This window comes from Monodon monoceros, unplaced genomic scaffold (genome assembly GCF_005190385.1).
Source record: "Monodon monoceros isolate NGI ecotype Baffin Bay Population unplaced genomic scaffold, NGI_Narwhal_1 Super_Scaffold_3, whole genome shotgun sequence".
Taxonomy (NCBI): Eukaryota; Metazoa; Chordata; class Mammalia; order Artiodactyla; family Monodontidae; genus Monodon; species Monodon monoceros.
In genome coordinates, this window is record NW_021703780.1 from 94,915,094 (window position 1) to 94,927,777 (window position 12,684).

General features: G+C 49.4%; 1 protein-coding gene across 4 annotated transcripts in view; it reads right to left on the minus strand.

The window, feature by feature from the left end:
* SRGAP3 (SLIT-ROBO Rho GTPase activating protein 3) overlaps positions 1-12,684 on the minus strand; it is a 258,464-nt gene that overhangs the window by 92,381 nt on the left and 153,399 nt on the right. For all 4 annotated transcript variants that reach the window (XM_029243762.1, XM_029243760.1, XM_029243763.1 and 1 more), the window contains exon 4: positions 4,124-4,186. In XM_029243762.1, the coding sequence (XP_029099595.1) occupies positions 4,124-4,186 (63 nt within the window). The remainder of the gene's footprint in view (positions 1-4,123; positions 4,187-12,684) is intronic.

A 12,684-nucleotide genomic window follows, 5' to 3' on the forward strand; every position in this document is an offset into this window, starting at 1 on the left:
GGTGTGTGTGTGTGTGTGTAAGCACTGGCGTGTTTTAGAAAGGAAGGCACCTCAAGGTGATGAGGACTGGGCAGAGGGAAGCCTTGTTGAGTGAATGAACGAATGAACCAACGAACAAATGAACCTACAAAATGCCCAGCCCTGCCATCTTCTCTGTGTCCTTCCTGGTCCCAGGTGGAGACAAGCCTTTTCCCTAAAGTAGGAGACAGGTGGCAGTAAGCATTCATCTCTATCATCATTATGCCCAGTACCACCTCCTCTAAAAAACATTGAAAGAAAAAACGTGGGGCTTACTGGACAGTCCTTTCTCTACATCATTTCCTCTTTAGTCCCTGTGGTCATGACTGGGGGAGGAGGGAGCATCTAAAGGCTTGCATAACGAGGCACGGTAACCAGAAATTGCTCAAAGCAAATCTCTAGTAACGAAGCGTGGGATTGGGGTCCAGAGCGTCCTCAGCAACTGGGTGCTGTGGTGGACTGTTTGCAAAGACGGCCACAGTAGTTGCCCGATGGCCTCAGGGATGCCCCTTTGCATCGTCACTTCGCAAGCAGTTTACTTCTCCATCCCACAGCTCTGGGCTTGGCTGTGTGACTTGATTTGGGGAATGAGATATTAGCAAATGTGACACAAACAAAGGCTTGAAACCTCACTGGGGTTTTCCCATTTGGGGCTCTTTTTTTCAGTGGCCAGGAAACTGTAGCCACATCAGTGTCCCCAGTTGAACCCAGCCCAAATCACCAACCCACAGAATCTCGAGTGAATAAAATGCTTGTTGTTTTCAGCCACTGAGTTTTGACAGAAGTTGTTATGCAGCAGTTGATAACTGATACAAAGGCCTTAAGCCAGGCTTTACTTCTTTGTGCCTCACTTTCTTTATCTGTAAAATGTGTGTCAATTAAATAATGTGTATAAAGTATCTAATACAGTGTGAGATACATTCTGGCCATGGTTGTTATTATTATACTTGTTTTGAGGTCCAAAGACGATATTTGACTTGGCCAAGCTGGGAGGTGGTGCAGCAGGAATTCCAACCCACCTCCCTCTGTAATCGGTTTGCTCTGCCATGATCCTGTGTTGTCTCTCCTGCTCAGAATTCCCTTTCTCTTCCTCTGTCCCCCTGTGCTTTGTTAATTCCTACCCATCCAAAGGCACCAGGCCCAGAACTCACCTTTGATCACAGTAGCCCCAGCCCTTTTCTGAAACCTCAGTCAATCTCTCACACATGCACAAACTCTACCCCTCATTTCTTCACTCAGTGAATATGTATTGACTGCCTACTGTGTGCCAGCACTGCCCTACTGGGACAGCTGTAGAGAACCTGGCTCAGCTCCCCCAGGTTCACAGTCTAGGTGCCCTCCCTCCGAGTCCAGGTATCTAGCACACTCTAGGCTCTGTCTTAGGTGGTGATATCACCAGTTCACAAGTTTACTCTCATTTCCCTGCACAGATTCTAAACTCCTTGCAGGCAAAACCAGTTTCTTTCACTTATTCATAGATCCTTCCCTCCCTCCTTCAACAAGTACCCTGGGAACACCAAGGATGTACAAGACACTTCAAAGACCAACTCTTGAAATGTTCACAGCCGACTGCTATGTCTCCTGTGGTGCTAAGTCCACAGAAGGCAGCCCCAAATATCTGAATTTAAATGAATTTCTGGGCAACTACTGAAAACTCAGTGCAGGCAGCGAATGACCTGGTGGTGGGCAGGGGGTGCTGTTGGCACCACCGTGTTCTCACTTTTCTGCAGCACATGGCAAAAGGAGAGAGTGGGGAGGGGCTGGCCCTTCCTTCCCCACCAGCTCCAAGGCCATTGCCAGGCTGCTGGGAGATGGCAAGCAGGGACCAGCCTGCCTGCCTGGCCTGCGTGTCTAAGGCCAGTGTCACTTCTGTCCAGCCACCCTGCCCCATGGCCAGCAGGGACACCCGTGTGTGGGCACCAGCGTTATCCTCCTGGTCCCTGACCCGCCTGCCCTATCCAGCCTACAAACTGGAGAAAGCTTCTATTGCCAGCCCACATTTCACTGAGAGCTGAAGTGACTTGCCCAAGACAAAACAGCTGGGTTCAAACTGAGGCCTTGGGCCCTAAGCGCAGTGCTTCTCACCAAGATCTGACTCCAGGGAGTGTACGTGCCAACGGAAGAGACAGGGTGGAGACATTCAAGATAACATAAGGGTTTTTTTTAAACTGCCAAAGGAATTTGAGGCCCAGCGGTGACGGCTTGCTCAAGGTAGTGGAGTTTGGTCTGGGTTTGAAAACTGAGTATGACTCAGACAAGCAGAGGAGGAAAGAGGGCGGCTGTAGGCCGGGGGATCTACAGGGGTAAAGGAGCCAACAGGGGAGAAATTTGGGGTGAAGAGAGAGCACCCAGGAGGGGAGCCCAGCTGGAGCCCAGAGGAAAGCTTAGAGATCTGGGTGGGAGTGGCTGGGGTCCTGGATGTGGACCCAGTTGCTGGAACACTGTGGAGGTGAAGTGCCTGAGAAACATGAAAAGGTCCTCAACAGGGGAACAAACCCTCTGCAGAATTCTGAGGAGAAACATCTCATCTGGTTCCCGGCCTTGCCCCTTTACCACACAGCTTCTCCACCGGGTGCTAAAGTGGGAACACACAGTCCACTTCACACTCGCCAGGGAGGTGGAGATAGCAGTGGTGATGGGACCATGGGAACCTCTGATACGCTGCGCCTCTTGGTTCTCTTTGTCCTGGGCATGCTTACATATCTGATTCCCTTTAATTCTCACAAGGGGGTGTAAAAAGCAGGTATTATTATTTCTATTTATCAACTGTATTTGAATCCAGGTCTCCAGCTCCAGAGCCTGTGCTGTAAACCACAAGGTGATTTCCCCACAGTCCAATCTGACTCAAAGTCATATGTTTTCTCCAGCAGCAGTGCTTCCTTTACCCCAAGCAATAATCCATTAAAAAACTGTCAGGGTGCGAGTTTTTCTCCTTAACTTGGAATCACAGAAATGTGTGTTTCAACTTTTATAGATTAATCTCTAGGAACTCTCACCCCCATTTTACTGATTTGGAGACTGAGGCCCAGAAGATCGAATGCCTGGCCCAAAGTCCCATAGCTGGTTGGAGTCTGAGGCAGGACTTCCAACCTGAAGTACAGGCTCTTGGGCAAAGGCTCTTGGCCCCTGAGAGGTCTACCACCTGCTGGTTGCACAGAACATGGACTTAGAAAGATAACAATACCAAAGAGAGGGGCCTCTCACAACCTGCTCTTCTTCCCCTCATACCAGAGCTTTTCAAATATAATTTTAGCAGCAGAATCCTCCCCTTTTAATGAGAAGCTTTACAAGGAATCTCCACATACTGAAAACATAACAGTTTTTCTCTGGCCTGATTGCCTTAGGGGTGGTGGGCCTGTAGTTCTGTCTGCTGGGCCTCCCCACCCTGCTCCCCCAGGCTGTCACTGGGCCTCTCCTCACTCCTCCCCACGGAAGCCCATGGCTCCTCAAAGCACAGGCTGTAACTTCCCTCACTATAACCACTGTGCTTGTGTTCCCCATCCACTCACCTCCTCAGATTCTAACACCCATCCCAAACCCAGTTAGATCTTGCCTCTAAGCAGGGAACAAGGTCAGTTCTGGGCCAAATTGTGATGTTCTGAAATTATTCCCCTGAGATGGTGAGGCATGCTCATCCACCCCCCAACCCCTACCCTCTGCCCCTCCCGTGACCCTCAGAAGAGTGCTCCATTTTGCAGATGAGAATACTGAGATCCAGATGAGCTACATGCCCACCTCAGGTCCCACAGTCAGTAAGGAGCGGGCCTCAGCTTCAGCCTGTCCTACCTGACCCACGCTCTCTCCACTCCAGCTTTGCGTCTTCAGGTTTGGGAGGTAATACATTCCCACAGCTGGCAGGTAATCTGGATCTCTGTGAACTTTTACAAATTAAACATGCCCGGGGCCCCTCCCCAAATGTACTGAATCAGAAGCTGGGGCTGTGAGTCATTACATCCCATCGTGATGACCCACTGTCACTCAGGCAAAAGACACAGCAAAAAGGCCCAGGGTCACCCCCAGATCTCTGGTCAGCCACCCCCCTGTGCTGGGCGCAGAAGAAAGGGGGCCCAATCCCAAACAGCAGCGGAGCCTGAGCGAGACTCACCGTGTAGAGCTCATTGGTGACCTTCAGGAGCTCCTCATGCATCTGCAGGCCGATCTCCTTGCTCTGGAATATGGAAGAACAAGCGTCAGAAGGGCAGAAGGGAGCTGGCTGCACTGACCAATTTCCTCTTCAACACAGAAAGGGCAGCAATGCTTGGGGTGGGGTGGAAAGGGGTACAGAAAACGACATAAACTTCATTGACCCAGACCTGAATACCTCAACTCACATCCACAGAACAAATCCGCAGAGAGTGGCTCCTTAAAACAGGAATTCCTGGGCCATATAAGTTGGGGAACCCTACACATCCCCTCCCTACCTTGATGCTTCACAGAGACACCATATTAAAGATTCTGAGAAGCCCCACAGCCAATCAACCTGTTCAGCTTTCTGTAATTCTGGGTGTCTTCAGCTGATGTGACTAGAGTGTGTGTCCCTAGCTCAAAACTCACTAACATCTCATGAGACTGGGGTTCCAAAGAACCCAGTATGAGAAATAATGATCTAGCCTCTCAATTCAGTGAGCAGCTCAGGTAAACAGCCCACTGGCGCTTGAGGCAGGGGGTCTGCGTTCTTGCCTGGCTGCAGTGCCGACTAGTCACATGGCCTTGGAACCTAAGTTATCACATCTATAAAATAAAAAACTTTAAAAAGCTCCTTGAACAAAATGAGGCGGGTTTTCTTACTGCAGAACTTTTCAGAGGCTTTCATGCCCTCACATGCATGGACTTTGGGGCTGTAGGGTGCAAGTTTAGCTGACCTCAATCCAAACCATGAAGTGACATACATATTTAGTATACTGAGGGACATGAGTCAGAAAACAATGGACAAATTATCTCCAGGTTCCCTCCAGCCTGAAGATTCCAGGATGCTGTTATTTTGCATATTATTATTATTATTATTATTACAGTCATCCCTCCATATCCATGTGTTCTGCATCCAAGGATTCAACCAGCTGCAGATAGAAAATATTTGAAAAAAAATTCCAGAGAGTTCCAAAAAGCAAAACTTGAATTTGTCTTGTACTCTACTGCCAACTATTTACATATAGCATTTACAGTGTATTTGTAACTATTAACATAGTATTTACACTGTATTAGGTATTATAAGTAGTCTAGAGATGATTTAAAGTATATGGGAGAATGTGCATAATTATATGCAAATATTATGCCATTTTATACAAGGGACTTGAGCATTGTTGGATTTTGGTATCACGTGGCGGGGGCGGGTCCTGGAGCCAATCCCCCCCCCATATTGAGGGATGACTGTGTTATTATTATTATTAGGGGGAGGGGAAATGCTCTCCCTGTTTGCCCAGGCCATCATATGAAACTTCTGTATTGACAATGGGAGCCCTGCTCTTGGCCCCTGACAGCTGAGTCATCCTGTCCTCTCTCTCAGCTCCCTCAGCCTCAAGTATGGCCAGCGGCTGACTGGCCTTCCTCTGGCTCCTTCACAGGTCAGAGTCCCCGGATTCTGAGGTCGCTGAGGAAGGCTCAGTATCAGACATGATGCCTTCCCAGGCTCTTCACCTGGCCCACTGCCTTCCTCTCAGCTTCTGGCCCTGGATGGCCAAGAATCACCCGTGTGAAGGCAGTCCCTACAGGAGATCTCTTAGATCTCCTAAGAGATAGCAAGGACTCCAAGGCAATTGCAGAGATCTGTTTAGACCTCCCTCCAGCTCTGGCGACTAAAGCAAGGAGACCCAATCCAAAAGCACAGCAGAGTCTCGGCAGAACTTCCTGTGCAGAGCTCCAGGAGAATCTTCGGTCGCATCCTGGGCATCTACAGAGGTGCTCGATGAGCCCAAGGAGCTGTCCCCATCTCCTTCCATTCTCCCTGAGTCTCAGCCGGTACCTCAGTCTCACCTGTGGCCCCTCCCCCTGACATTTGCCTCGGACTCTCTGACACCCTCCAATGGCCTCCTCTTGGTCCTCGGTCTGGCCAACATCTCTGACACCCAAGATTCAGTTTCTCACATATTTGTTTTTATGATCCAACTTTTTTGATAGGTAATAAATGCACAAGGTTAAAGGAACTCTAACAGTCAGCAAGGTAAAAAGTGAAAAGTAAGTGTCCTGGGCTCCCAGAACCCCACCCAGAGGCAAGTGCTATTAAGTTTCTTCTGATACCTTCCAGAAACAGTCGATGAATATACATGCATACAGTTGGATAGTGTCTGTTTTTTTTTTTTTAACACAAATGAAAGTATTCTATACAAGCCTTTGTTTCTTGCTTTTTTCCACCTAACAATATAACTGAGAGATTGTTCCTTGACAGGACACGTAGCTCTTGCATTCTCTTTTTCTAATAGCTGCTCGGGGTTCCATACACCAGATGTATCGTAACTAATTAACTAGCAGGTTGTCTCCAGTCTCTTAATATTCCAAACAATGAGACAGTGAACATCACTGTACTCTGTCACCATGCACATGGGCAGGGACCCCTGTCAGAAAAATTTCTAGAAGCAGCTCTGCTCGGAAGAGTCCAGCCTTCTCAGCTCAGCCCCAGCCGGCTCCCCACGCACTGCTGACTTCAGCTCCCACTTCTCGGGCTCCATCCTGCATGACCTCAAAGACCCATATCTTCAGCTGTTGCAAAGCAGTACAGTTTGGATGGCGCCTCATCACATCAAATTCAAATTATCCAAAACAAAGTTGTGACTTTTCCTCCATCTCCTCAAGTTCAGTCAATGGGATAATATCTTCCCAGACATGGCAACTGGAAATTTGGAGCTATTTTTGACACTTTTTAAAAAATCCCCCGTCCTCAATCCAACGTGTCAGTGCATCCTGCCTTTGACCCGCCCAGTCCTTTGTTTTCTGCAGCAGGCTATACCCGTTCCCTCCCCACTATCCATTCTTGCCCTTCCTGCTTCCTAACAGAGACGTGAATTTGGCCCTGCTTTCATCCCTCCAGCCAAATTCTTTCCAGGACATCGCTGACCCCCATACCGACTCAAGATGGCAGATTCTGTATGTGTTGTTAGTCTGGGGGTGAGTATATGACAACTGCATGGAAGAGGACTTAGAAGGTTGAGGGGAATTTCAGCTTTCCTACTGAGTGCTAGCAAAAAAGCATGGAGCCCCAGTGGCTACCAGCAGGCCTCTTAGGACCAGGAGAGGAAGCCGCCTTGGGTGGCAGAACAAGAAACCTAGCTGCTAATGACCTCCAGAGAAACTGGTTGAACTGAACCCACAGCCTGCCTCCCGGTGAACTTCTACTTCAGTGGATTTACTAGTTAAGCTACTTAAAGCTGGGTTTTCTGCCATTGGCAGCCCAAAGCAACCTAATGGATGCATTTCCCATCACCAGTCCCAGAGCAAGCAATGTCATCATTGCAGGACCCAGATTCGTGAAGCCACCCCTCAACAAAGTCCTGACTCTGGTTCCCGATTCTGCATGCCCATCCCAATGTCATTTCCTAGAAATGCATTTTACTGTGTCCCTCTAAGGCTGCCTCAGTGCCTATGGGATCAAGACCCAGCTCTTTAGCTTGACTTTCAAGGCTCCATACAACTGGCAGAGGTCTGGTTATGGGGTGGAGAGGGCTGAATTTCAGAGCCACAGAGACCGGGATTGAAGACAGGACTTTAAACCATTTTACCTCTCAGCATCTTCGCTTCCTCGCCTGTAAAGTGAGTGCCCGTTACTGTCCTTCTTTGCATTTATAAAGGGAAGTGCAGTGATCTTGCTTGTTTACTTGTTTATTCATTTGTCATTTGTTTCCCCCACTTGAAGGTAAACCCCATGAGGGCAAAGAGACTTTCTGTCTGGTGGTAGATGCTCATATCCCCCAGCTGCTGGGACGGCTGGCAGCAGACAGCCCCCAGCTAAGAGAAAGCTTCAGGGATGGCATCAGAGGATGTGGTGACAAGCCCTCCAAAGACCGACACCTCATCCAAAGATGGATCTACGTGGGGCATAGAGGCTGGTCTCTCCTGTCTCAACCTGGACAGCTCTAAAGGGTTGTGCTCTCTTTAGAACTCCCCGTAGGGCTGGCTAAGACCTTAAGTAAGCCTGCCTGCACTATAGCTTGGCTTCACTCAGCTTCCTCCCCCGCCCTCCCTAGGGGGCGGATCCCAAGTACACTCCCTAATCATTCTGCTAAGATGTTAAATTCAGGCTTCAGAGTCAGCTTCCCGGGTACCCAATCTGCAACGTCTCACCTCCCCACTCTTCCCGGGAAGCTGTAGAGCCTGTCGCATAGTGGGTGTTCATTAAGTAAGTTTGTTGAGTGAACCTATGAATGAATCAAGTGACAGTTCCTCTAAGACTTAGTTTCCTTATCTGTAAAAGTGGGACGATGTCACAAGTGTCATGAAGTCCCTGTAAGGATGAAAAAAGATGACGCACATGACAGCACTGGTATCATACCAGGCACAGGCAAAGAGCTTGGGAAACAGTGGTACAGGCTGAATCAATACCCACTGGATGCCAGGGGCAAGGCTAGGAAGTTGCCCAGAAAAGGGAATTCAAAGTTGAATTTTTTATTAACTCTCCCCAGTTTGGTGGGATCAAGGGTCAAGAACCAAATAATTCTAAGGCATGATGCAGAAAAGGCTGCAAAAGAGTGAAAGAGGGGGCGATGTGGGAAGCAGGGATGAAGAGGCTGGAGGGACCACCACCGGAGCCACCTGACCTTGCACGGATGGCCAGAGACGGCATTCTAGACAGGAGGCACAGCCGGAGCAAAGGCATGGAGGCCAGGAATAGGGGAAAATGTGGTTTGCTAAGAGAGAAGCACAGCAACAGAAGAGCAGAAGATACGCTTGGAAGGCAGGTTGGGCCAGATCACGGAGGCTAGCAGAGTGCAGGCTTCAGTCAGAGCGCACCTGGGAGCCTCTGAAGCTTTCTGAGCAGCAGAGTCTGACGGCAGACTGTGCTTCTTCAGGAAGATGAAGCTACGGGTAGAAGAGGGTGGATTGGATGGAGGCGCTGTAAGTCACCAGAGGGAACCTGCCTGAGTCTCTGCTCTCTCCCCCTCAGCACCAAGCCTGGGCAGGGCTGGCCACAGTGAGGGCTCAGCCAATAGAACTGCAAAGGACTAAAGGCATTTTATTTTTTATGGTTGGGTTTTGTTGGGAAGGGAAAGAGTCTCACTACAGTTCCAGAAACTACTGAACCCAAACCAAACATTCCATCATGAAGGGGAGGCTAAAACCCTGATCATCCCCAGCAGACACCACACCCAGCCCTTGGGGACCCCAGCGGCAGTGTATTCGCACTCTGTCTGCATTTCTCGCATGGCTTTCATGCCTACAGGGGTTGGGGTGGTGGGTTGCTTCCTTCAAGGACAGGAAGTGTGCGGACTGTAGAATATGATTACACTGGGCCAAGGAGGGCTCAGCCCTGGTCCTTCGGGGTTGGAAGGACAAAGCCCTGTCTCTCTAACCCAAAAATCTGTAAAATTGGGTGGCAGGTGGCCCCGGCCCTGCTTCTTTTTTTGCCCATGGCTAAGGACAGTTAAACTCCCCTGAGGACCAGGTCACTCGGATGGGGGTGGGGGCGGTCCTGGGCATTACAAGACGCTTAGCAGCATTCCTGGCCTATCACCTCTAGATGCCAGGAGCATCCCCTACCCCACCGCAAGCTGTGACAACAAAAATGATCTCCAAACATTGCCAAATGTTCCCTAGGGGACAAAATCGTCCTGGGTGGAACCGCTGCCCTAGACTTAGGGCTCCAAGTGGCAGCTTCTCTGGGCTACAGATGCGTTTTATTTGGCCATTCAGTGTTTTCAGAAAATCTGACTCTTTCCAGCATTTAAAAATCAGGAAATTGCCCTTACAAGTCCAGATTTTCAGCTTCTCTTGAAAAACTAGAAGATCCAGCGAGGCTGAGCCCCGACTTGGAGCACAGCGGCCCCTCGGATGGGGTTGTACTCTCCAGTTGGCCACAGCATCTCCCTTCACCCATCCCTTTGAGTTTATGACCCAGAAACCAGTGGGGTCTCACTGGGGGCAGCCGTCTGTATCCCCTGGTGTTCATCAAGGCAGCCATCCCAGACCTGCCAAATCCAAACGTGTGAGAGGATCTTTCTACAAGAGCCCTTCTCACATGCCAACCTTTGAGAGTCACCGAAGAGTCTGGTTCCTGAGGCTGAACCTCCTGGCTCTCCCGTGGACCCAGACCCCACTGTCTGCATAGAACCCCACGTCCCTGAACCCATCCTCCTGTCTGCACTACCTCTTCCTGTAGCTCTGTGGCCAGTTCCTCACCTGGCTTTGATTCAATTTACACCAGCATTTATTGAATGGCCTACTACATACGAGCCTCCACGAGGCACTAATGACACAAAGCTGAGTGAGACCTGGTCCCTGCTCCATCAGCTGCAGCCAGCATTTCTGGAGCACATTCCATAGGTAAACACTGTCCAAAGTCACCTCCATATATTATCTAATGGAAACCTTTAAGGCAGGTACTATTATTATGCCCGCCTGGCAGACGAGGGCTGGTGGCTCATAAGGGTTAAGCAACTTGCCCCACGCTGTACAGCTAGGAAGTGGCAGAGCCAGGATTCAACTTTTGGTTGCTCTAACCCCAAAGCTGGCACTCATAAGGACCTTCTGTGGCCTGTTTCCCCAGGGCCAAGACGAGATACAGGCACACAGGTGAAGAGAAGCCACTGCAATGCTGTCACAGAGATGAGTCCAGGCCACAAGTCCAGGCTGCAAAGAATGGCATACCCTCTGGACGCCACCAGCCCATCCGATGTGCTTTCTCACCACTTGTGCAAAAATCTGCATCCTTGGGCCTTACCCTCACTAGCAGGCAGTAGAGTTCTCCTTGGCCTGGTCCTTCTTGGCCCACCTGCCCTGCTAGGACTAAATCGGCCATGATGGCCATCTCTGGCTTCTCCCTTCTTCCTTGTTCTGATAACAAAAGATGAGATACAGGTGGCACTCACCCCTGCTTGTCTGATCACACCAGATGGTCCATCCAGCACGGGACCCAGCCTGACCAGAGCGCTCTGGTGCCCTGTGTCTAGTGACTGGGTCAGAGATGGAAATGTATGCCAGGCTGAGCCAACAAGAATTTTCCCTGCAGCTTTCTAAGAACCATACTCTCAGATCATCTCTCCTCTGGGGTCACCAAGCAAGGACATCAGGGGTCTCGAGCTACCCACCACAAGGAGAGTTAGGACCTCGACAACAGCATTTCTGTCCTGACCTAGTGATGCTAAGACTTACCTCTGGACTTTTCCAGCTTACAGAATCCCGTGAATTTCCACCTTTGCTCATGTGAAACAATACTGATGCACTCTGCTTATTTTAGCATGAAGACACCAAAATAACCACAGGATGAGACAGCCTTCTGAAAACCCTCTACCAAGCACCAGCTTTCAAACAGTTTCTGCAAAAGGACCAATTTTCAACCGACTAGAGAGAGCATAAGCCCCTTAAAGGCTGGGACTCTGGCTTTGCAGAGTGCTGTTCACGAAGACTTGCGCACAAAAGCAACTCCATACTACCTGTGCGTGAGCTAACCAATACGCAGAGCCAGCGAATGGAGAGGGTAAAAGGGGGCCACCTTTGACTCTCGCTTTTCTGCAAAACACAAGACAAAACCAAATCCTGTACATTCATGTCAAGATGGCACCAGATGGCAAAAATTTTTTGACACAGTGTTCCTGAGCGAAATCAATGTCTTCACCAAAAGTCCTGCTGTGGATGGCTGAATTTGCTTTTCAACGCAGGGCTGATCTCGCTATTAAGGGGAAACCCTCAGAACTGTCACTACAAATCCTAGGACTTCATGAGCTGTATTTGAAAAGTTCTCTTTGCAAAAGGTATGTATCTGTCTCCCTCAGGCTAACTCAAATGTGGAGCTGGTCATTCTGCACATCTAGAAAACATTACAATTCTGGGTTTCAATGACAAGACTCCCTCTCACTTCTCCAGAGGAGACCGTTCGAAACAACCCTTAGAAAACTTTAAGGCAGTGAGTAAGGTGGAACCTTCCTCAACTCCAACCGTCCCCTCTTTCATCGCATCAGGCGTTGAGTCAGCAACACCTGTCTCCCTTTTCTCTTTGCTTGATGTTCTCATGTCCAGTTTTCCCCCTTTGGGAACATTCCATGGTTTTCCTAGTTCTGAGGCTCGAAGGAAATAATGGGAAACAAATACACAAACAAAGTGGGAACAAATATACAAACAAAGTAAAAACAAAAACTCTGTCTCTTTTAGTGCTAATCCACTGCTTCAGCTTATTTTCTCATCAAATAACAAAACTGGAGACCCACAGATGTTCCCCATTTAAATAAATGATATATGTAAGCACTGGCCATCTCCCAAAGAGACTGCATTTTTATTTCCAAAGCAAAGGCTTGAGGGGCGTGTCTTGGAGGGATGGGGCTTCTCCAACTCTGTCCTGGAAGGTCAGTTTATCCCTGAACACAGCCACTTGGACAGCTAACTGGCTGCCATTCTCCGGGCCGCGTCCTAACTTGCCAGTAACTGGGCTGCCAGCGCTCTGGCACGTCCTTACTCCTTGCCTCCTAACATCATCCTTAGCCTACACTCCGCCCACCTTCCACCAAGACACTTGTTACTCTTCCCCCT